This window comes from Rattus rattus, chromosome 13 (assembly GCF_011064425.1).
Source record: "Rattus rattus isolate New Zealand chromosome 13, Rrattus_CSIRO_v1, whole genome shotgun sequence".
Classification (NCBI taxonomy): Eukaryota; Metazoa; Chordata; class Mammalia; order Rodentia; family Muridae; genus Rattus; species Rattus rattus.
The window spans coordinates 55,746,941-55,770,599 of record NC_046166.1 but is presented as its reverse complement, the minus strand read 5'-3'; the positions used below and the strand labels follow the sequence as shown (position 1 = coordinate 55,770,599).

At 45.0% G+C, this 23,659-nt stretch overlaps 2 protein-coding genes and 1 non-coding gene across 4 annotated transcripts; 1 reads left to right on the top strand and 2 right to left on the bottom strand.

Annotated features, from left to right (window-relative positions):
- Window positions 1-6,992: 6,992 nt before the first annotated feature.
- On the bottom strand, window positions 6,993-7,097 carry LOC116915153. The gene has a single exon (XR_004389821.1). It is a non-coding gene; the product is annotated as a small nucleolar RNA U13 (small nucleolar RNA).
- A 345-nt stretch (window positions 7,098-7,442) lies between these two features.
- Window positions 7,443-15,401, top strand: Tti2 (TELO2 interacting protein 2). Its single transcript, XM_032918832.1, has 7 exons — window positions 7,443-8,434; window positions 10,197-10,383; window positions 10,864-10,956; window positions 11,361-11,548; window positions 11,626-11,769; window positions 13,910-14,072; window positions 15,197-15,401. The coding sequence occupies exons 1-7, from the start codon at window positions 7,785-7,787 to the stop codon at window positions 15,305-15,307; spliced, it is 1,536 nt and encodes a 511-aa protein (XP_032774723.1). The 5' UTR covers window positions 7,443-7,784; the 3' UTR covers window positions 15,308-15,401.
- On the bottom strand, window positions 14,802-23,309 carry Mak16 (MAK16 homolog). Of its 2 annotated transcripts, none has more exons than XM_032918830.1 (10): window positions 23,236-23,309; window positions 21,274-21,323; window positions 21,086-21,195; window positions 20,940-21,004; window positions 20,626-20,777; window positions 19,564-19,618; window positions 17,820-17,894; window positions 16,442-16,555; window positions 16,058-16,123; window positions 14,802-15,918 (listed from the first exon to the last, which is right to left on the bottom strand). In XM_032918830.1, the coding sequence occupies exons 1-10, from the start codon at window positions 23,248-23,250 to the stop codon at window positions 15,736-15,738; spliced, it is 885 nt and encodes a 294-aa protein (XP_032774721.1). In that variant the 5' UTR covers window positions 23,251-23,309; the 3' UTR covers window positions 14,802-15,735. The 2 variants fall into 2 exon arrangements, with proteins under 2 accessions (XP_032774721.1, XP_032774722.1); XM_032918831.1 differs by having other exon boundaries at window positions 16,058-16,125; window positions 16,447-16,555.
- Window positions 23,310-23,659: the final 350 nt, after the last annotated feature.

Below are 23,659 nucleotides of genomic sequence, written 5' to 3'. Positions count from 1 at the left end.
CAAGGATCTAGGGGTCCAGGCACGCACAGCCACCAAAGAACAGCCAGGGATTGTGACTCAGAGGGGTTTTGTTGTTATTGTTGTTGTTGTTGTTTGGGGTGTGTGTGTGTGTGTGTGTGTGTGTGTGTGTGTGTGTGTGTTTTGTTTTATTTTGATTTTTTTTCACCAATGAAGATTAAAGCTGTGGGTGTATGCAAAATGAAAACTTATTAAGGGGAATCCCAGAAGAAAAAAAATAGGAAGCATTGAGGAAAAATGAGAATTAAGGGAAAATCGGGGAAACTCCAAACAGAGGCTAGGGTTTCCAAAAAGGAAGAAATCATACCTTGCCTAGAACCTTTATAGAGTCACAGCAGACACTGAGGTAATTGCTATAAGGATTGATTAGCTCTGAGTATCCTGGGTGGAGACAATGGTAGGCTCACACAGTCTCCGCATGACACCCTGGCCCATCTAGGGAGATAATCATACAGTGTTCATGCACTGTCCACTAAGGTAGGGGTGGGGGAAGTCTCCTTCTGTCCAGCGTTGACTCCGATCTTGTTAGTTGTTGACCTTGGCTCTTTACTATCGCTTGGCTGGTATTATTGCCCCATGCTGCTTATTATTTTAAGTTCTCTTCATTCCTTATGGTGACCAGAAAGTGATGATGGTTATTCTTAGTTAACCCTCTATTTACAGGATGCTCTGCAGTGTGTTTCTGGAAACACGGGGAGGCAGATTTTGAAAGCTGTCTTTACTTACTTTGTTACAATCAACTGCATTAGCAGGCAGGAGATGATCTGGGTATGGTGGGTCGAGTGTCTTTAATCCCAGCACTGGGAGGCAGAAGTTGATGAATCTCTGTGAGTCCGACGCCTGCCTGGTCTTTAAAACCGAGTTCCAGTGCGACCAATGCTGTTACACAGAGAAAGCCTGTCTCAAAAGCAAACTATGATAATGTACCTTGTACACCTTTCTCAATGGCGTCAAATGGTCCTGTGGGCCAACCATAAGTGGCCCAGAGCTCTGTCCATCTTACCTGCTTATCATATCATTTTGGGTTATAAGCCCTCTTACCCACATCTTCCTTGGGGCTCCAGACCCTGCCACTTTAACCCTTAGCTTTCCTTTTGAACTCAGACCTTTGTCCTGCAATATCTCACCTATTTCAATGCACTGTAGAGACAGGCAGAGGGCCACATGAATACAAGTATGGGTTCAATTTGCTGTTTTTGCTATGTACCCCCACATACACTATATATAGAACATATCCCCCTGCCCACTAGCACGTTCTTCAAAACGATTGAGCCCAAAGCCATCTTCACAATTAATGTCTGTGATGGTTTGAATGAAACTGGCCCCCATAGTCTCAGGGAGTGCCGTTATAGGGAGGCGTGGCCTTGTTGGAGGAAGTGTGTCACTGTGGGTGGGCTTTGAGGTTTCAAATACTCAAGCTGATTCCGGTGTCACTCTCTCTCTCTCCCTGCTGCCCTTCTAAGAACTTTCAGCAATCTCTCCAGCACCATGCCTGCCTCTGTACTACCTACCATGCTTCCCAACAGGATGATGATGGACTAAACCTCTGGACTGTAAGCCAGTCGTAAACATTTTCTTTTTTAAGAGTTGCTGTGGTCACGGTGTCTCCTCACAGCAATAGAAACCCTAACTGAGAACATTAAAGGGTTTACCGTCCCGTATGCAAGATGATACCTGGATTGTTTTGTCCTCTTACCAGACCAGGTTTTTTTCACCAGCGACACCACATAGCAGTCCCTGAAACTAAGCTGACCCGTGAGCAGCCCCCCAAAAGTAGATAGGAGCCTCAAAATTCAAGCACCCCTCCCTGGTGATAAGATTTAGGGGTCCTTACAAGAGAGATGGGATGATCTGAAGAGTGGGAACAGGCTTTGGTTGAGAATTTCTTCCAGAAAGGGTCCTCTGTGTTTCCAGAGGTCCTGAGTTCAATTCCCAGCAACGACATGGTGGCTTACAGCCTTCTGTAATGGGATCTGATGCCCGCTTCTGACATGCATCACAGATGCACACAGAACACTCACACATACATAAATAAAAATTCTCTCACAAAGAGGGTTTGTAGTCCAAAGATTAAGGGAACAGAGGAATGAGAGTGGGATTTAATATGTACAGTTGACATAGAAGTGGGGACCTTTTGTCCTGAATTGGCCCAAACTTGCAGTTTTCACTATGGGTCTAGTGCCAGTTCTGATTAATTTAAAAAAAAAAAAAAGCTCCAGCCTGACAGCAAGCTTAAGCATCCTGCTTGCCTGCCTGAGAAACACATTACAAGGCAAAGGAAGGAGTGAAGGTAACGGCCTACAGATGCTTACACTGTATTCTCTTCACAGGATGCATGCTGGGAACTGGGTGGGATGAACTCTCTCAGGTTGAAGTGTCTGCACAAGTCAAGGGTCCCTGTTGTCAGCCTACGTGAATTTCCTCTGATTTCCTCACAAAAGCCATTGCCACCATCCTCACCCCCATGCCAGGCGATGCGCACAGCAAAGCTAATGGATTATCCTTTTCACAAACAGTACAAGACCGGGGGCCTAAACTTGGGGATAGGGACGAGTAACTCAGAGCAAGTGAAGCTGCAGGATTCATTCTGCGATCAGTACGGTGTTCTGAAATCTGTTACAAACCAAGTGTGGGCTGGGGAGGCCTTAAAAGCAGGAACGATTTCATTCTTCGGTCCCTGCGGTTGTTCTCAGTGAAACAAAGAAACTAGATTGTTCTTTTCGACTTTCTTTCACCTTTGCTTTTCCTTATGAAGATCTTCTCCGATCTTTTATGAGTCCAGCGTTTGTTTTAGATTTTTATTTTATTTTTTTTTTTATTTTTTTTTGGAGACGCGTTTGACGAAAGAACGCAGTCTGGAGTGAGCTTGGCCTTGAACTTCAGACCGTGGTTGGCCAGCCTCTCAGAGGTTGAGATGACAAATGTGTTCCACCACTGCCCAGCCTTGTTGTGTTTGTGCTTGGAAGGCGGTGAAGCCTTGCTGAACGCTTAGGTGGGACTTTCTTGCGAGTGACTGTAGCCTTGGTGCCTGTCAAAGGAAATACCTAACATTTAATCCCTCTATACAAGACGGCACTCCTACGTATTTCAGATAAATACCTAAGTTCACCATACACATGACTTGCGAGATGTGAGGCCATCTCGTTTGTCTCCATCTTCTTCCCAGCCCTCCTTCCCTTACATCAACACTATCCACTCTGCCCCTCCAGGTCCACCTGTGCTCACAGTCTGGGCTGGACCTTTGACCTTTGCCCTTTGCACGAATCTGCCCAAGCCCAGCACTGATATATTGTTTAAGCACTGTCTTACACATGAGACCCCATATTACCTTGTGCGACGTCCAAGCACCATTTAGCAAGGTTACTCGATTTAGCGACATATTCCCGGAATAAAAAATGGCGGGAGAATGTTCCCCCGAAGAGCTTGTTCTTGGGCTGGAGAAATGGCTCAGTGGTTAAGAGCACTGACTGCTCTTCCAGAGGTCCTGAGTTCAAATCCCAGCAACCACATGGTGGCTCACAACCATCTGTAATAGGGTCTGATGCCCTCTTCTGGTGTGTCTGAAGACAGCTACAGTGTACTTATATATAATAAATAAATCCTTAAAAAAAAAAAAAAGAGCTTGTTCTTGGGTTTTTGCTGTATGAACTGCAAGCTACTTATTTACTTCTGTGCTCATACTGTTACCATAACTACTTGATTCTCTTTCCCCCATTGCATGGGTCCCAGCATGTTCCACACCTACGAAGATGTCTCAACCGCCCTTACCACTTTTTAAACTAAAATTTAATATACGAACCATCGTATTCCATTTTAGGGTGTACAGCTCACTAAATTTTTTTTTTTTTTTTTTGCAAGATAGGGCAATCACTATTACTAGCCGCATCCAGGACATTTTCAGCATCCTAAAAGGTAAACTCCTCAACTGTTAGCCGCCACCCTCCATTTCCCCCTCCCATCTCCTAGCAACCTCTGGTCCACGTTGTGACTTGATTGGTGTTTCGTATCAGTGGAAGCCCATAGCCTGAGCCTGTGTCACGGGCTTATTTACTTTGTCTTGAAAGTTCATCCATTTTGTCGTACGCCTCAGAAGCTCACTTGTGGCTGAGGGTATAGCTTGGTATGTGCTCGGCATGGGTAAGGTCAGCACGGGTTTGATTCCCAGCACCAAGCACTCTCACCAAACAGCACAGAAGGAGCCAAGATCTTTCACTGATGATGGCTAAGTAAATCCCCACCGTGTGTTTATTTCTATCTCATTTCCTTCACTGTGCTAGCTGTTGTCAGCATACCAAGTTATCTGGGGTAGTTAACGTGAAGACAAGGGGTTTGTTTCACAGCCTCGTAGGTTCTAGAGCATTGGGCCTGTGGCCCATCCCCCAGGGATTCCACCTCGGTGCAATCACTCACGTCATAGGCTTGTTGGGATGTGAACTCTAACCCCAAAGGCCCACGTGCGACTCTACTTGTGACACCACAACAAGAAGCTTTAGAAGCAAGGTCTCCTGCCATGTGTGTGAGAGAGAGTGTGTGTGTGTGTGTGTGTGTGTGTGTGTGTGTGTGTGTGTGTGTGTGATTCTGTCTGTCTCTGACTCTTGTTCTTCCCAGATGCAGCATTTTCTGCCCCTCCCCCCCCATCGTGATCTATTGTGTCATCACTCATCCAAAGGCAGGGAACACCTGAGACTAGGAGCCAAAATAACATTTCCCTCTTTTTAAGGATAGTCTCAAGTATTTGTCTCGGCAATACATGCCCGGTAGGCAAAACCAGCGTAGCTCACAGTTTCGACTATTGCCCGGGAGGACCACTCCAGGGACCAAACCTTTGATGTGGTCCTCAGCGTAATGTTCGACTTGCAAGCGACAGCATTTATCTTTTTTTGTTGAACTGATTCCACTGCCTAAGAAGATTGTGGCGGGGTTGGGGATTTAGCTCAGTGGTAGAGCGCTTGCCTAGCAAGCGTTTAAGGCCCTGGGTTCGGTCCCCAGCTCAAAAAAAAAAAAAAAAAAAAAGAAGATTGTGGCTGTGCCCACTCATGTTGAAGTTTTTATATCAGCACAAGAATTTAACTCTCTTGGTTATCCATCTACAAAGAGAACGGTTGAATCCTGTTCAGCTCTGTGTTGACCCTGTTTAATTCTCAGAGAAACTGTCCAACTGTCCTGCACCAGCAGCCACAACACCTCCTGCAACACCATATGGGCATTTTGTATTGTTTCCCCAAATCCTTGCCAAAAATTTTCAGTGCTTTTTCTTTCTGGCCAGTCTAGTGAATTCAACTTCCTAATTCATCCACTTATTCAGTCTTTATTTATTTTGAGACTCATGTGACCCAGACGAGCCTTGCACTTCTGATCCTGCTGCCTCGACCTCACCACTGCTAGGAGTTCAGGCCCCACCCCCAATCTCATGTGCTGCTGGGGGTTCTAGCCCATTGCCTTGTGCATGCTAGGCAAACACACTCCCAACTGAGACATGTTACTATTTATCCCAGGCTGGCATGGATCTTCCTGCCTTAGCCTCCCTCAAGTTGGTATTACATTCATGTGCCATCACACCTGATTTACTTTCTCTCAAAAATAATTATGTAAGTGTTTCATGGGATCGCAAAGTCAAAACTATAAAAGTACATGTAGGGAGGTCTTGCTTCCATCCCTTCACCCTGTTATTCCCTGACATGTAATATTTTTATTCATTCGTTATCGACCCTCCATTTCTACTTTGTTAACACACAAAGACATGCCTCTATCTTGCTGTCTATTCTCCCTTCTTTCTTACAAGAAAGAGAGCATCTATCTACCCCACCTCCCCTCTGCTCTTTCCACCTATGTATGTATCCCAGAGTTCCATGGTGTTACACACAGATTGCTCTTTTTCTCCTCACTGCAGCTTCATTGTGCAGACGCAGCTCTACGGAGCTGCATTGTGTGGATGGACCATGGTCAATTCAGCCTGTCCTCTGTGTGTGGACACGGGCATTCAGGACGCATTTGTTGCCTTGACTAAATTGTGCCAGGCACTAGAAGTAAAGGCATGGCTGGCTCTGGCTTTGGGAAACTCAGCAAGAGATCTCAACAATACAGAGCATTCCTCAAGTCTAGAGGGCGTCTGGAGCCACTGGACACAAAAGGCACATGTTCCAGAGAAGAAACGTCCCACACAGTACGGACACAATGACCTCTTATTGACTGGCCTCAAGCTGCTTTTGTAAGGGAAGGTTTCCCGTGGAAGTGGTTAACAGTGATTGATCAGAGTGCCACCCATTGGTCAGAGTGGGGAAAGCCAAAAGAACGAGGTCCTGAGTTAGAATTCTAATCACCAAATTTCCTAGGAACGAGGGAATGTAAATTAACGCGGGTACTTTTGCATAACAACGGAAGCTAACACTGTATGAACAGTATGCTGATCAGATACTGTTCTCAGCGTTTATGAACATTAAAAATGGTCCTAAGAGATGGGGACTATTATCTACATTTTTCCCCCGTACAGTAAGTAAGACATTGAGATCTGAGCTATTGCCATTTGCAAGAGGTCACACAGGGAAAAGAAGAAGAAGTCTTACAGGCATCACTGGTAGAGTAGTTGGAAATAGTGTAACACTGAGTACATGCCACAGAGCTGCAGGATGGCTCAGTTAAGAGCATACCATAGCTAAGAAACTTCAGAAATTCAAGTTCAGAGAATTAGAGACCCTTTTGCGGCTTCCGCGGGGACCAGGAGAGCACTGGGTACACGGAGGTGCATGTGGACAAAGCATTCATACACAATGGAGTAATAACTTAAAATCACCTTCCTTAGAAATGCATGCGCCAAAACCGTCTGTAAGAACTAAAACCCTGTCACTCTTAGGTATGGTTACAGGGAGGTAGAAGCCTTGGTCTCACCTATCACCAGTAATAAGACACGGAAGTTAAAATCGGGACGGTGATCTAATCTAAATATGAAACATAGCTTGTGGATCCTTCTAAGTTCACGTCAGACGGGTAATGTGCCCATGTCGTAACAAGGTTTAATGGGCGGCACATGTCACGCACGCGGCATGAACACCCAATCATCACGCTTTATGAACCGAAAGGATCGGTAACCGGTTCTGCCTTGAGACATATCAAGTAAGCCCTACCAGTTTTCGAAGAGGGTCACTAACATGATACAGCTCTATCTAGGCTCTGCACACGAAATCTACTACACTCTAAACATTACTGAGATTTCGCGAAAATTCTCTTGTTTCTACCCTAGCAAATGAAATCAGAATCAAACTTAGTGAGCGGACGCTTAACTATGCAAATATATTCGTCATAGCTCCACCTTTTACTCGTTCCCTTTCGGACGGACTGTTGATTTTTGGCCATGAGGCGTAAAGAGAAGCGTTGCGGCTCCAATGGCGGAAGTTAGTTTTGCTTTACGGCAACAATGTTATCCAGGGCCGGAAGTTGCTGGGTACGGATGCTGTACGGGAAAAGCTGTAGGTGTCGCGAGTCTTTTTGGTGTCACAGTTCAGTAGGTTATCTTTTAAATTAACCTGTTTTTGAGCTTCCAGAAAGACAAATTTCGCCACATGTTAGGAGCTTGAGACTCTTATGATAACGAGGCCCCTCTTACACCCACTTAACCGAGTGGATTGACACTCGATCCTTGTGTCATAACAGTAAGCCTTTTCACTGCGCATGATTTTAGGTCTGTTCGTTGGGGGACTCCCGGCCCCAGACACCTCCCCCATTTGGTCTCTGACCCCGCGGAGAGCCCAGCCCATCGGGTGCGACTAGGAATGAAGCTTGACAGCACCGAAGAGAAGTCGGGGGTCGGCCGCTCCCTGCCTACAGAGGTGTCTCCCCCGGCCCTCCAACAAGCCTTCTCCAAGATTCTGCACGGTCTCAGCCGCCAAGAGTCATCAGGCCAAGGCAACGCAGGAAATGCCGCTCTAAGAGACCTCGGTGCTTTAATAGAAGCCACCGAATGTGACAAATTATTTGAGGGGACTGGGGGTGGTGGATCCCCCCGGGAGATGCCCGAGATCCTGGGACAGGTGGCGAAAGCCCTGGAGAAGTTCGCAGCACCCAAGGAGAAGGCAGATGGAAGCGAAGAGCATCCCGAAGTGCCTGAGAAGGCAACTGAGGTTGGGTTACTATTTCTTAAGCTGTTGGGGAAGGTTGAAACAGCTAAGAGTTCTCCCGTCTGCCCTGCATGGAAGACAGGCCTCCGCCACTTGTCAGGACCCACGTATATTTTTGCCATCACACACAGATTGAAGCAGCCATGGACCAGTCCGAAATCTCAGCATGTTGCTGGTGAGGTGCTGTCTTTACTGTTTCGTGTTACTGAGTGCAGTTCTGTGGCAGGATTCCTATGCGGAGAAAACGAAGATGATCGGGGGAGATTCGCTGTGGTCTTGGGGCTTCTTAAGCCCCACTTGAATAAGTGAGTACCTCACTTTCACTATTGTCAGGCAGATAGGGGTGTTGACATAGTGGATTTCTTAAGGACCAGAGCGGTTGTGGCTTCCTAGAGACGAAGTAATCAGATAGGAGCGAATTCAAGATTAGAACCGAAGACTTCAAATTCCATTTTCTCCACCGAACAAGTGCCTTGAGAAGTTGGAAATCCTTCCAGTAATAGCTACGGAAATTGAAAATTCTGTCCTATTTATATGTAATCAAGTATCTTATGCTAAGTACCCATGGGTATTTGGCTCCCCAGTCTTTCAGCATTAATTTAGATACAGGGATTTCTAACTTGTTCATAATTATTAGATAAGGAAATTACTCTATTTGGAAGTAATACTTGGGATAAAATAGTGAAAACAATTTCTAATAAGTGATTGAATTAGATTGCTATCAGCTAGCGTATGTGCTGCTTTCAGTGCTTTGGGTTTTTTTTTGTTTGTTTGTTTGGTTGGTTTTTTTTTTTTTTCCGAGCCAGGTCTTAATTTTCTCTATATTTTATTTACTTGTTTTTGAGGTAGGGTCTCACTGAGTACCCTTGGCTGGCCTGGAACTAACAGGTTCTACCTCTGATTTCTACGAGTGCCACCACACCTGCCCCAGGCAGTCTCTTTTAAAAAGGATGTTTATTGATCGTAATCATGTGTAGGTGTGTGTCAGCATGGAGAGTACAGGTGCCTGAGGAGGCCAGAGGCGTCTGATCCCCTGGAGCTGGACCTCATATGAGAACTGCCTGACATGGTTGCTAGGACCCAAGTATGGATCCTTTGGAGAAACAGCAAGTGCTCTTGACCGCTGTGCTTACTTCTGGCCTCTTCAGGCAGGGTTTCATGTGGCCAAGGATGTTGGCCCTGAATTTCTGATCCTGCTTCCAAGTGCTGGGCTTCCGGGCAAGAGCCTCGCCATGCCTGCCTGGTGTATGCACTGGTGGGGACTGAGCCCAGGGCTTTGCATGTTAGACATGCACCTTACCAACTGAGCTAGGTCCCTGATCCTCTGGCTACAGAACGATGAGGTGAGATAAACTTGGAGTTAAAAGGCTTTTACACTAGTGCCGTTCTTTTTCTTATTAAGACATACTTCTTTATAGGCTGGCTTTGTATTTCCTATGTAATCTATGTTGGTCTCAACTGTGAGAGATGCTCCTGCTTCAGCTTCCTCAAATACATATACCTCAGATTACAGGGGTGCAACACTATGCCCAGTTTAGTTCTCTTTGTATTGTTGTGAGTGGGACCAGGTCACATAGCATCCATGAATCTTGTTTTATTCTTTGTAATTAAAGGTGATATGCCTATTATACAGGTACTGTTTTAAGGAGGCTGAGTCAGATGTGCAAACTCCTTTTATAAACTCTACGTGACACTGTAGAGGAACGATACCTTTACTATTCTCTCTTCCTTCTCAGCACATTTCACGTCATCACCAACATGACCACTGACCCCACAAGTCTTTTATGTAGCTGCTATTCATGGGATAAGCATGTATTACCCCATGTTTGGGTAACTGCCAAGTGTATATTGTATAAGATATGTAAGTTACTTTAATTCAAATCATAAAGTGTATTTGGAAAAACCAAGAGTTGTATAGGATATATATATGTATGTATGTATTATGTATGTATGTATGTATGTAAAATCTGTTAAAGACAAGAAGAGGAGGAAGAAGAAGAACGTGTTAAGCTTCACCTGTTTCTTTCTGCTAATTCCCTGTCACTTGCTTTTCGTGTGTCCTTTCAGGGAAACCTGGAAGAAGAATCCTGCTGTCAAACATGTTTTCTCATGGACTCTCCAACAAGTCTCTCAGCCCTGGCTGAGCCAGCATCTAGAAAAGATACTTCCCCCATCTTTGCTCATCTCGGATGATTATCAGACGGACAATAAGGTCCTGGGTGTCCAGTGCCTCCATCACATTGTGACCAATGTGGTAAGCGCCTCAGCTCCAGCCTGCACTGGTGGGCAGCCGACTCACCCACGGCGGCTCCTCATTTCTCACGTTTCTGCTTCAGACTTTTGTCTTCATAAGTAGTTTTCTCCTCATCTTAGGTCACCCGTAATTCACTTATTTCTAGTTTTTCTCCAAATGTATTTTTTTCTCTCCGAACCTGGTAGAAATAGTATTGTGCTGGTAATATAATAAAAAAAAGGGGGGTAATTATAGAAGAAACAAGATCATGCTTTATTTTAAAATGTGAAAAGTAAAAAAGCAAAAACACCTCTGGAATTAGTGACCTTCAAGTAAAAAAAAAAATCAAAAGATTTTAGAGCAAAATATACAAAATGTTACTGGAGACTCTTATTAAATTTGTAACTTTTAAAGTCTTTGCAGAAATAGAGAGTGGTTTAAAAGTGATGGGCATTTTGCCACTTTGGGGAAACTTTTAAGTGCCCAATTGTGTGTTTGCAGCCAGCCGCTGACCTGCTGCAGTACAACAGAGCCCAAGTCCTGTACCATGCCCTTTTCAATCACCTGTACATGCCGGAGCACCGCCTCATTCAGGTAAGGGAGACTTACTGCTGACTGGGCTCAGCGGGAACACAAGGTGGTACGATGTAAGCAGGAAGAGGTTAGAGCTGTTTTCCCTTGGGAAGTTAGGGCATCTGAAAGCTGCTGCCTGACTGAAAGGATCTCAATGTCAAGCAGACATCCACCTCCCTGAGCAGCCACAGAGCAGCCTGGGTGTTACCTACGTGCATGCAAGCTACATGCCACTTGGGGTACACGTTTTTATTAAATGTTTTTATTAAATGTTTGTATAGAGAAGTTTTGCAGTGCTCTGTACCTTGTACGTTAGCTATGGTTATCTTCCAGAATTCTGTGACGTGCCCTGGGGAGATCGTAGCAAAATCAGGGGTTTTGTGAATGTAAGTGAACTATGGTTTCTTTTCATTCTTCTCTCGTAGGCTGTGCTCCTGTGTCTCTTAGATTTATTCCCTGTCCTAGAGAAAGCGCTGCACTGGCAGGGAGAAGCCGCTCGAGCCTCTACACACTGTCACGAGGTGCTACAGCTGGTCCTCACGCACATGGAGCCAGAGCACCGCCCTCTCCTCCGTAGGACTTACGCCAGGAACCTGCCAGCCTTTGTGAAGAAGTGAGCGACCGGGCCTCTGCTCTGCTCTGCTCTATACCCACATTCAACAGCTCAGCATGGCGTCTTCTCTATTGTAGGTTGGGGATCCTAACCACCCGGCACTTGAAGAGGCTGGAGCAAGTTATCCTTGGTTACCTGGAGGTTTATGATGAACCGGAAGATGAAAGCAGGCTGAAGATACTGGAAACCCTGAAACTTGTCATGCAGTACACTTGGCCCAGGTATAGCATCCAGGCTGACAGATGTGCTAAAAGGGTGTGCATCAGCTAACGTTCTCTTCAGAACTTGTGGAGATAAAGTATTCAGGACATGCAGTGTATCTGAATCCTTTTCCCTTTCTTCACTTCTAGGATATTCAACTACTTCAGATGTTTATATTTGAACCCCTTTCATTGCTAGTAGTTCAATTTCAGGCCACCCAGGGATACCTAGACCCTGTTTCAAGAAAAGAAAGACAAAGACAGACACACAGAGAAACAGACACATGGTGGGGAAGGAAGAAAATCACAAAACAACAAATTTATGGTTGTGTAAGTTGGGAAACTGCATTTTCTACTGCTGTGGTTAAGGCAGTTTACAGAAGAAAGTTTGTTTTGGGCTTACGGATTCAGAGGGTTCAATCCCTGACCTTCATGGCAGCAGACAGGCAGGTATGGCTATGGAGCAGTAGCTGAGAGCTCACATCTTGAGACACAAAGAATGAGGGAACAGAGAACTGGGATGGCAGTGAACTTCAGTGTTCACCCCTAGTGTCACACCTCCTAAACTTCTCCAGACAGTTCCACCATCTGAGGACCAGGGACTCAAATGTGAGCCTCTGGGGTCTACCTGTTCAACATGCTACACAGGTGGTCTGTCTTTCCAGAGCGTAATTATAATTTCTACCGAAACACTTAAGGCACATTAGGGCTGATAGTACAGTTATATGGGAGAGCACTGGCCTAGTATTTACAGTGGTATAGGTTTGATCCTTATCACTGCTATTCCCTAAAAAGGCAACTTAGAAGTGCTTCAGTAAGCATGTTTAACTGTGTTTATCTTATATGTCTTCAGTCTAATTAGGAATGGTTGCCTCAAGACATTCAACATTTGTCAGAGCAGTGATTAGCTTGCTAACATAGGATATGCTGTTTTAGAAGACATTCTATATGTAGCTCGAAGGTGTCAGGAGTAAGGCATCAACTGTCTAGTTACCTAACAGCTCTCTGGCATGAGATGGAAAGGCTAGCCAGAAGCCAGAGCCCAACAGTCCATTTTGGAATGTATTCTTATATTCTTTCTTAGAAATAGACCAGGCACCAAGAGCCAATCGGAGTCACTTGTTGCATTGCTTCACTTGTTGTTTTTGTCCCCCACTAAACTACAGGATACACAACCACATCTGCTGTGTGCCCCTGAAGCACTCAGTACCTCTTATGAGGTACAGAAGTACTCAGAGAATGAACAGATGTACAAGTGAAACTGAATGAAGCTAATTTTATATTGGGCCTTCACGGGGTGAAGATTCTAAGAAGGGCATGTGGGGAGGTTAAGGCAGAGCATAGAAGTGGTAAATGTAGCAGACTTTAATGAAAGGTTAGAGAAACACAAGCCATAGGGAACCCTGGACAATTCTGAGATGAAGGATGGAAATGTTTCTGCTCGTCAGTTCTAGCCAGTTATTTTCCATCTTTCATTAAAGTTTAGTTTATATAAAATTTACCAAGTTAAAGCTGTGACCTAATGGCATGAAGTTGTCAGATAACGTACTGTGTCCATGTTCATCAGCAGAATTAGCACTTAGAGAATAAGCTAGACTTAAAAGCAAGCAAGGAGCCCAAGACTGAGTTAATACTGACACTTAAGTTCTGCTCTGTAGTAATCTCAAGTTGTAGATCCTCCTGCTTCCATGCCCTAACCGCTGGGATTATAAGCACATGCCACTCACTACCTGCACACAAATCACTTTAAACCCGGGCCTAAAGTCCCGTGACTGCAGGGTATCTCCTCATCTCTGATTAAAAACAGGGGATATGGTAAGCAGATTTGCCTTCCCCCACCCTCAGCTCATGCTGGGAATGAAGCCTCGGCAGAAAACAGGTTTTCTGGTTTTGTTGGTTATTGGTAGGGCCTTACTGTAGGCCTGGCTGCTCTAACTCTGGCCAGAGGTCGACCTGTTCCTGCTTCCAGACCGCTCAAGTATTCTTCAGCATCCCAGTGTGTGTATGCAGGAAGAGTGGGGTAGAATTAACAGGAAGGTCTTGTTTTCAGCAATGTGATACAAACATCATTTGACTTCAGCTTGCCCATGCCTGAACCAAGTTTTGTCCAAGTTTATCTATCGTTCAGTTTGGAATATGAAATTTCTCTTCCCAATTCCAGAATTCCCTGCAGAGTTGTGGTCTTACTGAAGGCTCTCCTGAAACTGGTATGTGACATAGCCAGGGACACAATCCCCACAACCGAGGCTGCTAAGAGTGCGGTGCTCCAGGAAGCCACAGACTGCCTGATTCTCCTGGACCACTGTTCTCAGGGGCAGGTGAAGGTAAGGCAGGCGTCTGCAACTCCCTTTCAGTTGGCCTTATTGTCCTAGGTAATTTATTACTTGTGTGCCCAACTACGCTGGACATGAGCTTGGGGGGTGGGGGTGTTAGGTCCTTGCCTTAGTGCTCTCTAGGTCTGGTGCTAAGGCTGACCTCTTTTAATGCTATTTAACCATTCAGAGTAAAAAGAGGATCAGATGTCACTCGCATTCAGAATAAAAACAATCAAAAGCCACAAAGACTTTATAAAATGAAGTTCTGAAGATGACATGACCCACTATGTTAGCAAATTCTGTTCTAGACTGAGTTAAACCACTACTGACACAGCCCTAAGACGCTACCAAGGAGGAGTGCTGTAATTGAGATGTCCCCATGGTGGGAGGGAGGGAGGGGCACTCCTAGAAGCTTGTTCATAGTCTTGTGAGTGCTTACACAGGTGAGGCTGATAATGTAGGGGTCGCTCCTCAGGCACAGTCCGCACTTTTCCTCTAGCAGCATCTCTCACAGGCATGTAACTCTTCATAGGCTTGGCCGGCCAAGCAAACCCTAAGGGTCTGCTTGTTTATTCCTCCCCTGTATTGAGATTACTGGTGTAGGCTTTTCCCTGATGACTTAAGTTTTAAACATGGGATTGAACTCGGGTCCTCATGCTCATCCCACTGAGCTATCTCCCATTTTCTATATACTTCACTAGTAAAATTCTTCCTTTGATTTCATATTCCACAAAATTCTCAAGACCATAGTTCGTGTATTTACATGTAATTCAAAGACTAATTTCTCATTTTTACCACAATCAGAAATCTCCAATTAAAGGAGCACGAGAAGAAATCCATGTCCCAAAACCTGTAGAGCCAGAGCATGGCCAGCTGTTTTCGGTTTATTTGGCCACTGCCCTGCAGCCCTGTGTTTGGGCAGTTTTCCAGCTGAGGGTCCAACTGACACCTTGGCTAGAGTGGAGGGGGTTCTTCCGAGCCAGCTGTCTACAAGCGTGGGCCGGTTCTGAGAAACTGCTGTTCTGATGTTCCTAGGCCATGCACTCTCATCTTTTCAGTATGTGATAAAAGAGTAAAGACTGTGGGGAAACAGGTTTTACAGAAACCAGCGCGTGTTTGCTCTCATGTTTCAGGGTCTTCTGGCTAACATCGCCCTGTCCTGTGAAGACAGCACAGTGGTGAGCTGCATCAGGAAGGTGCAGGGCTCTGCAGAGGCTCCTGGTGAGGACCCTGGAGATGACTAACCAGCAGGACAGACTGCTCTTACCCCATTCATATGGACGGACTCATGGGCATTTAAAAAAATCTATTTTTGTATTAAAATATAAGTTGAAATTTTATCTTCTCCAATTTGTCCATGTAAGAAAAAAATTGAAATACTGATGTTTCTAAGTAAAAATTGGGAGGAGAAGATTCAGCACTTGTAGTTTAGAAATATTTACAGCCAGTGCCAGTGCAGCTCCAGGAAATCATCTGCGGCTCCTTGGGCTCAAGCTGTCACAGCACATGTTATAAAAATACTCCTCACAACTCATGGCTCTTCCGTACTCACTCCAGGTTTCTGCTCCACTGAAGCGGCGTAAATATTAACAATATAAATACTTTAGGAAATAGAGCACAAAAGAGCACAGCGCAAGTGTTGACTGCTGCAGGATAAAGGTGGGACTCGAACTCATGTGGCTTTGGCTTTGGCCATGGGCTCTGTCTCCTGTTCATACTCTATTTCCACATAGGCCCGTTTTTTCCGCAAAGGTCCTTTCAAGGGTGCTTTGCCTTTGTGTTTGGCCTTATGAGCCTCTTCTTCACGGGAGGATTCATCATCTTCCTCACTGTCAGTGTTCAGCTTATCCATATCCTACATGTAGAAACAGAAGGTCAGGCCGGGAAAGTGCAAGGCTTCTCTCATGCCCTTCACGGTGCAGCCGGTCCAGATCCCTCCCCTTTGCTCCCTCCTCGCTGTGGCCACAAGCCATTCTTTGTCCCACAGAGCTCACCTCAAAGTCACTCAGGTCACTTTCCTCTACCTCATCATCTTCTACAAACTCTCTTTTCCCCACATCCTAGAAGGAAAGTTACTGGGTTAGAAAAAAAGACAATGAAGATCTGGTGTCAACATGTAGTTTTACCTCTTTCCGTGAAGAAGTCAATCTGTCCACACACAGTCACCAAAACCTGTTACTCTCAAGGTTAACACTTACAAGTTAAAAAGAAGCGTTAGGGAGGTATGTAGAAGTCAGCACAGAATTTGTTGGCTAAGTCCTACTAGAGCAAATTAGTCATCACAAGATATGAAAGGCAGTGGAAATAATGTTGCCTCTGAATGACAACCTGCTGTCCTGCAGGCCACTATGTTTCAAAACAAGGCAAATCAGACCCACCTCTTCTTCTTCATCTTCCTCCTCATCTTCTTCATCTTCAGAGTCACTTTCTGCTTCCTGTTTCTCCAGGGCCTTGTCGAAGGCGTGGATGGGGAAGTTGTAGATGTCGCCATACTGAAGAACACAGAGACCACCTTCAGCTGTGCTTGGGCATCACACTTTCCCGCTTCCTCTGCTCTACCACCATGTTATTTATCACCAGGGGCCACGTAGGAAACAGTGATGAACTATATTTCTAGACAGTTTTCCAGACTAGTTACAGAATGTTTTTGACACTAACAATCTAAGCTGAGAAGCAATAGTGACATTTTTAAAAAATATTTTGAAGATTCTTAAAAGATTAGAGAAATACACAGAAGCAAAAGTTCTAGGCATTGAGACTGGGGTGGAACTCAGCACATATGAATTCTCAGGTCTAACCCCAACATCATATACCCTGACGTGTGACACTGATAACCCAGCACAGCTGGAGGCAGGAGGATCAGGAACTCAAACTCATCTTTTGCTACACAGTGAATCTGCGGCCAGTCTGCGCTATCCTTAGATACGGTCTCAAAATAAAGTATAAACTGTAGGGGGTGGGAGAGGTTCCAAAACTCGTGAGGTGCTGAGTGCCTGTTTATACCAAGGACCCAGAGCCTCAGACTCCGAACAGCAAAGCCTCTTCCCCAGGGACGGCAGAGCCACCCTCTGGTCTGAGTGCAAATGTTGACAAGGTGTGCAGAAATGTGTCATAGTTCAGCCTCCCCCAGTATTTAGGGTCTGAAGTATCCCCACTAGAGATACTGCTACTGGGATTAGCTAAACCTGTCTGCTTGATGAGCATATCCATAAGCCCTGCCTCCTTATTTACCTATAAGCCACTCCCTTTTCAGCTATATGCAATAGCCTGCCTCCCTGAGTTGTCAGCTCTGTGTGATAAAATGCCGAGCTTCCAAGAGACTAAGTCCATCTAACCCAGCTCTCTGCCTCTCTTTTCTTTTTTTTTTTTTTTTCCGGAGCTGGGGACCGAACCCAGGGCCTTCCACTTCCTAGGCAAGCGCTCTACCACTGAGCTAAATCCCCAACCCCTCTGCCTCTCTTTTCAATCCCCTTGCTGCTCCAAGTCAGGTCTGTCCCTGGAGGCCATGCAAGGACAGGGGAAAACAAACCAAAACCTATGACTGTTACGAACCGTTAGGCTTGGAAACATCAACTACAGATAATGGCCAAGGGGGAAAGTCGCATCAGGAAGATTGGCCTACACAGACTTGCTTTATTCCATGGACAAAGGGGTGGGAAGGCTATTTGTGATGTTTAAAAATAATGCACTTTCCCTATTTCCTAGCAGATACTATTACCTAAGAAAACACTTGTCCCACCACCACTAGCTTCTCACCGTGTCTTGTTTCAGTCTCTCCAGCAATTCCTTCTCAATGGCATTGTCCAGCTGGGCGGCTATTAATGCCTTTTCCTGTAAGAAAAGACCAAGCTGTCACTCCACCAGGGTTCATTTTCCAGCCTGTATACATATAATCATCTATTTTTAATAATGGTATGATGTAGTTACGCTACTAGCGAGGCTTTTGCCTTTCTAGCCAGAAACATTTTTTTCTCAAAGCCTCTTGGGAGCTTTTCAATTAGAAGTTCCCTTCTCTAATTTGCACACATGTATCATAACATCAAAATAATTCTTACAACTTTAGCAATAGCACTCTGAATGTCTAACAAATCCTTGATAGACATACTACACATAACATCTTACATACATTTAAGGATGTCACATGGGGCTGAGGGAGCTTGACTTGCAAAAATGAGGTCGTGAATCTGAACTCCCAGAACACATGTAGAAAACCAGGCGGGATGGCATACACCTATAATCGTGCCAGCAGCCAGAGGAGAGGCAGCAGTAGGTAGATCCCTGGAAGCTTGTGGAAAAGATCCTGACCTACAGAGTTCAAGCCAATAAAAGATCTCCTCTCCAACAAAAAGTAGAAGGAACTGTCACCCAAGGCTGTCCTCTGATTTCCACATGCATGCTATGCTATGTATGTGTGTACTGCATACACAGTATATAAGAAATATATTAGGTGGATAAAAAAGAATTTCAAAGAGACAGAAGAGGCCGCCTCTGAAATCACATGGAAAAAATGTATTTACTCTGAAATGTCTGCAAGAACGTTTGAAAGTTAGAAAATATGGGAACTTACTAGCTGGACTTGAATAAAAATAGGTGCATTATGTAAATAAATATCTAATTTAAAAAAGGTGCATAATTAGTGAAGACTAAAAAATTCACAATGACCAGAGTCCCCTGTCACATAAACTGTGTGTGGTGACACACCTGTAATCCCAGGCCAGGTTAGGTCTCATAGCAAGATGCTGTCGTGAACATCAATGAAATAGTAAATTTGGGATACAAAGCTCCACGTGATTAGTGAGAGTAAAAGTGCCAGTGGTTACTGAAGGTGTCCTTAAGAGGACAGACAAGGGGGCAAAGATGTTTGGTGAAAGGGAGAGAGGCTGAATCCCGAGAATGAATGGACGTGGATTTGCTGGAATAGTGTAGGTGCTCATGACTAAGGAGCTCAGTTCGGCTCAACTGTCAAGTATCAGTGAGAAGGACTGACAGACTAGCCTGTGGGCAAAACTGGAAATCCTAGAGCAGGCCATCTTCCTCATGCATACTGCCTTGAGTAACCAGGCACCATCACCGTTAGGACGCAAACCACACAGTTCACTTCAGAGCAGCTTAATCAGAGATCAAAGTGTATCTGGCTTTTTGTTTTAAAAAACAAAAATAATCTGACAATCAAGCTCTTCAATATTATAAATAATATAACCAAAATAGCCCTAATGCTAAAAATATTGTCTAGTAATGTAAATGAGACAGACAATGTCGAAAACCTAAATTATGAAATGTTTTGACTTGAAGACTTTTAGATGTTGTCTAAGATATTCTTTTTATCATACCCAAATACCCTAGAGTACCTATTTTCAGCCTTCAGTGAAAATCTTAAAAACCTGAAGATACAAAGAGACCGACTGTCCCATTACTGACTCGTTACTATGAATCTCATGTAAGAAACAACCGTCTGACACAAAAATATAGAAGCCACATAACTATCAGAACAGCATGTTACCTCTCTTCGTTTTTCCCTTCGTTCAACCTTCTTACTCAAAGGAACAAGTTTCTTCCTAGCAGAAATCAAATATATTATTAGAAAATTCAAGTTCATTTTAACAATAAAAGCGTTAGAATTGATTGTTTGCAGCTCAGCTCCATATAGTACCCATATAGCATGTAAGTTCCTAGGGACTCAGGCTGCCAAGTACAGCTCAGTGACTCAACGCTTGCCCGGAACATGCAAGACTCTAGGTTTGATCGTACGTGTGCATGTGCGTGACGGCACACACTCTTATACAGCCCAGGAAGCAGCTCACATCAGTAATTCAGCATGGAGGGTGAGGCAGAGGAATCACTGAGTTGAAAGCTACATACTAAGTTCCAGGCCAGCCTGACTGCAGGGTGAAATGTTGTCTTTACCCTGTGCCAAAAGTCAGATACTTTGACATTTTTTTTAAAGACTTATTTTATAGGGCATCAGATTCCAGTTACAAATGGTTGTGAGGCATCATCTGTGTTAGTTGTTGGGAACTGAACTCAGAACCTGTGGAAGAGCAGCTGGTGATCTTAACCACTGAGCCATCTCTCTAGCCCCCTTGACACGTTATTTTTAAGATCATTTTTGTTTTCTTTCGATTCACTATAGTAAGATCAATGCTTCAATGAAGAAAAATGAATTCTCTGAAAAAGATTCACGTGATCTTTAATACTCTCCTCTAGTCTCAATAAAAGCCTTCATCGTTATACTCCTTAAGAAGGCGTTCTATTAGGCCTGTGGGTTTCACATCATTAAGGTTATTTTCAATTACTGAGTGTAGTTCATACTCTTGGTAATCACATTTTAAATCTTTAATTTCAGCTTTTCTCAGGGAACCACACGGAATTTCCAGGTAGGCAGGATTATCACACATTCTGTCTTAAAATCCTGCGGGACCACTGGACACGCCTTTAATCCAAAGTTTTTCTTGGTAAACCATCAAAGATTAGTCACAGCTGAACTTAGGAGGAAGCATGGTTTGTGACATGGCCCAGAAAAAGTGACAGACAGACTGTGAACAAAAAAACAAGGTAGCCTTACCTTCGCTTCAGTGTAAGTTTTCTAATTCGAATCAGGTACTGGGTTATCTTGGTAAACCTCTGCTTACATTTGTGTCGGATAAAGCGGGGCCAGTAAATCAAATTTTCATCTATTTGTTCCAGTGCTTTCTCATAGTTTTTATTAAGCCGGACCTGTGGAACAGAAAGGGAAACATGAGGGAAAGGGCAAATCAAGCAAGGTCTTCCCTGTCCGTCCCGGGACCAATGAGGGTGGCTTTGAAGTGTAGAGATGGCCTATGTAGCATTCATTTTTGCTTTTGACCAATGGTCACTACAGTTGTCCCCGAGTCTTACCCGCTCCCAGAGACGCCGAGGGAAGGCTGCACGCTCTATGACCTTCATGTACAGGTAGCACTGCCCTGAGGGGAGTTAAACAGCGTTGTCATCATTTACAGAGAGACTGGGAACATCCTTTTAGAAACTGTCGTGTGGGTCCGTACCTTTCTCTTCTTTAATGGTAGCATACTGACTATTTGCCAGGGGACAGGACGACCGGTTGCACAGACCTGTCAGACTATATTCATTTCTGCAAAAGCCCTGAGTCTTGGTTCTAGGAGGCAAAGAAAGAAAACGTTTACAACCGAGGGGGTAACTAAATACAGTTTAGCCTAGACTTCGATATACTCACCTTATTTTGTAAGAACAAAATTGTTTGTTTCCTAGTGTATTCCAGATAACCTGCAAGACAAAAATGAAAGCCCTTTTGCTCTGGCCCCAAAAGATGCTGTTTATTATGAAAGGGGCTGTGCTCTCTGGGCTGCAGCCGGTGCTCCATGCTGACTCCTTGCTCAGCAGGTGCAAAGCCCTCCCTTTAGTCTCCAGCACCACTACCACCAAAATAAACACAAAAGATGAGGACAGGACAGAGCACACTGCCGCCATGCCTCGATGAAGAAAGGGTCTTTAGGGAATGAAAAGAAGTAGCTATCTTTTAATAGGCCCCACTCCTTCCCTTTACACCACAACATGTATTCATATATTCTTGTAAGCAAAACAAAACAAAAAAAACCCAACTACATGCAGATATAATAACCATATCCTGTTACTCAGCAATAGAAGTTCATTAATAGTTGATTATTTTCCCAGAATTCTTAATACATACACGCATAAAAGCATTTTTAGTAGGCCCTTCTGTATAGTGCTGACAAAATGAGCCCCATCACAAAGTTACATTGTAACTTTTTCCACAGGTGTTCATTATTCATTGTCCCCAATCTGCACAGTACTAGATACTTAGATACATAGCACAATCACCACAACTTTATTACCTTTTACTACTTCTCACTAAGGTGTTCTGTATTCTAAAGTAATGGCACTGCCATCTCCAAGCCCTGACATCGAAAAACACTCATGTGTTTGCTGGATGAATGTAGTCCTTAAAACACGGTAGCTAGTGAGGCGGACAGCACATTTAAGCAGCGCACTGGGATGGGTGTGTGTGAGAGCATAAAGGTCTCGAGATGCACCGAAGAGCTGAGAAAGCCTCTAGGGCAGTTAAGGGAAAAAAAAACCCGACGGGCCAAAGAATAAAACACATGTTGGGGATTTAACAGGGGTATCGTGGGGGTAGGAAACAATTAGTGAAGTGGGGCTATCGTTCCAGTTCGTGGCTTTCCACATCACTTGTTCAGACCTCTTCCCTGGGCACCAGATTCGTCTGTGCATCCCACTTAGCATCTCTAAAAGGATCCTAGGGTTAAACACACCCCAATGCAACTCTCAGTTCCACTCTCTTCTAAAAAAAACACAACATTCTCCCCAGTTCCCATTTAAAAAGACCTGGAATCATTTCCTTCAAGATTCCATGTGACTTTGCCCGGGCAAGCATACCAAATCCCTCTCATCCGTTTGACTACAGTAACAAGTCCCATTAGTGCCCTCTGTATTCCTCCGTTCCTATCTCCCATTCCCAATTTTTGGGTCTTTAGTCCAATGGGACTGGTCTATCTGTAACCGTCTCTCCTTACCGCTCTCTTTCTCCATCACTCTTTCATAGTACCGTTTACCCCGCAAATGCTTGTCAATAGATCCTCCATCCCCAAAGGGCTCTTGGGAGCAGAGGGATTCCCCCCTCCCCGCCCCCGTCTTCTGTCCAACTGTTAACAACCAAGTACCACAGTGCCTACACCAGTCAGATATCTGCTATGTACTTAACAACTCCTGTAAACAGACAAACGTGGTTTGACTTCCGAAATTACGATTTGGGTACACAGTAGAGCAAAATATAAAGAAGAGCCTACACAGGAAAGTATTAACGCTCATGGAGGCGTTCCTTAAACATGAAATTTAAACATCGCATCTCTCCCGCCCTGCAAGTCCGGAGACAACTGCCGTTCAGATGGCAACTGGCACAAGGGGCTTTACTGCTAAGCACCAGGCACTATGGAAGCCGATCCGGTGGACTGAGCCTGGGGTGCCCGGGCCTTTTAAACTCGCGTGGGAACCCACTTTCGAGAATCGGGGCTCTGGAAGTCTCGCAATCCGAGAAAACAGGAGACAAACGGTCCAGCAGAATATGCGGGTCTGAGTCCTAAATGAGCGAAAAGCCGCACAAACCCCCGGGGCGCCAGAGCAAGAGGAGGGAACTCACATCGTCCGACTGCATGGTGCCGGCGGATCCGCTCGCCGCGTTAGGAGCAGGAGAGCAGCCACGCTTCTTCCGGGGAATCACTTCCGGAAAGCCACTAACCTATCGCGAGAAAGTCTCCATGAAGCCCGTGACGTCTCCCGGCGAGTTGAATGTGCGCGCTTCCGCGCTAGCGCTCGCCGGGTGCGTGGCGTGCTCGCCCTCGGGCACCTTTTGCCCTAGGGGCGCAAATAGCGCCTTGCTCAGCTTGCGGCGTCTCCCTCTGGCTACTTATATGGACGCGCTCCAAACGTCTAAAAAGTGGGGCTTCTTCGTCCTCTCGACCCGGAGGCGCGTCCCCGAGGCCCACTGTGCACGCGCGGGGATTTAATGCTAATTGCCGTCCCATTTCTGTGCTGTGGCTGTGAGCCTGTTAAGGCCAGAAGCT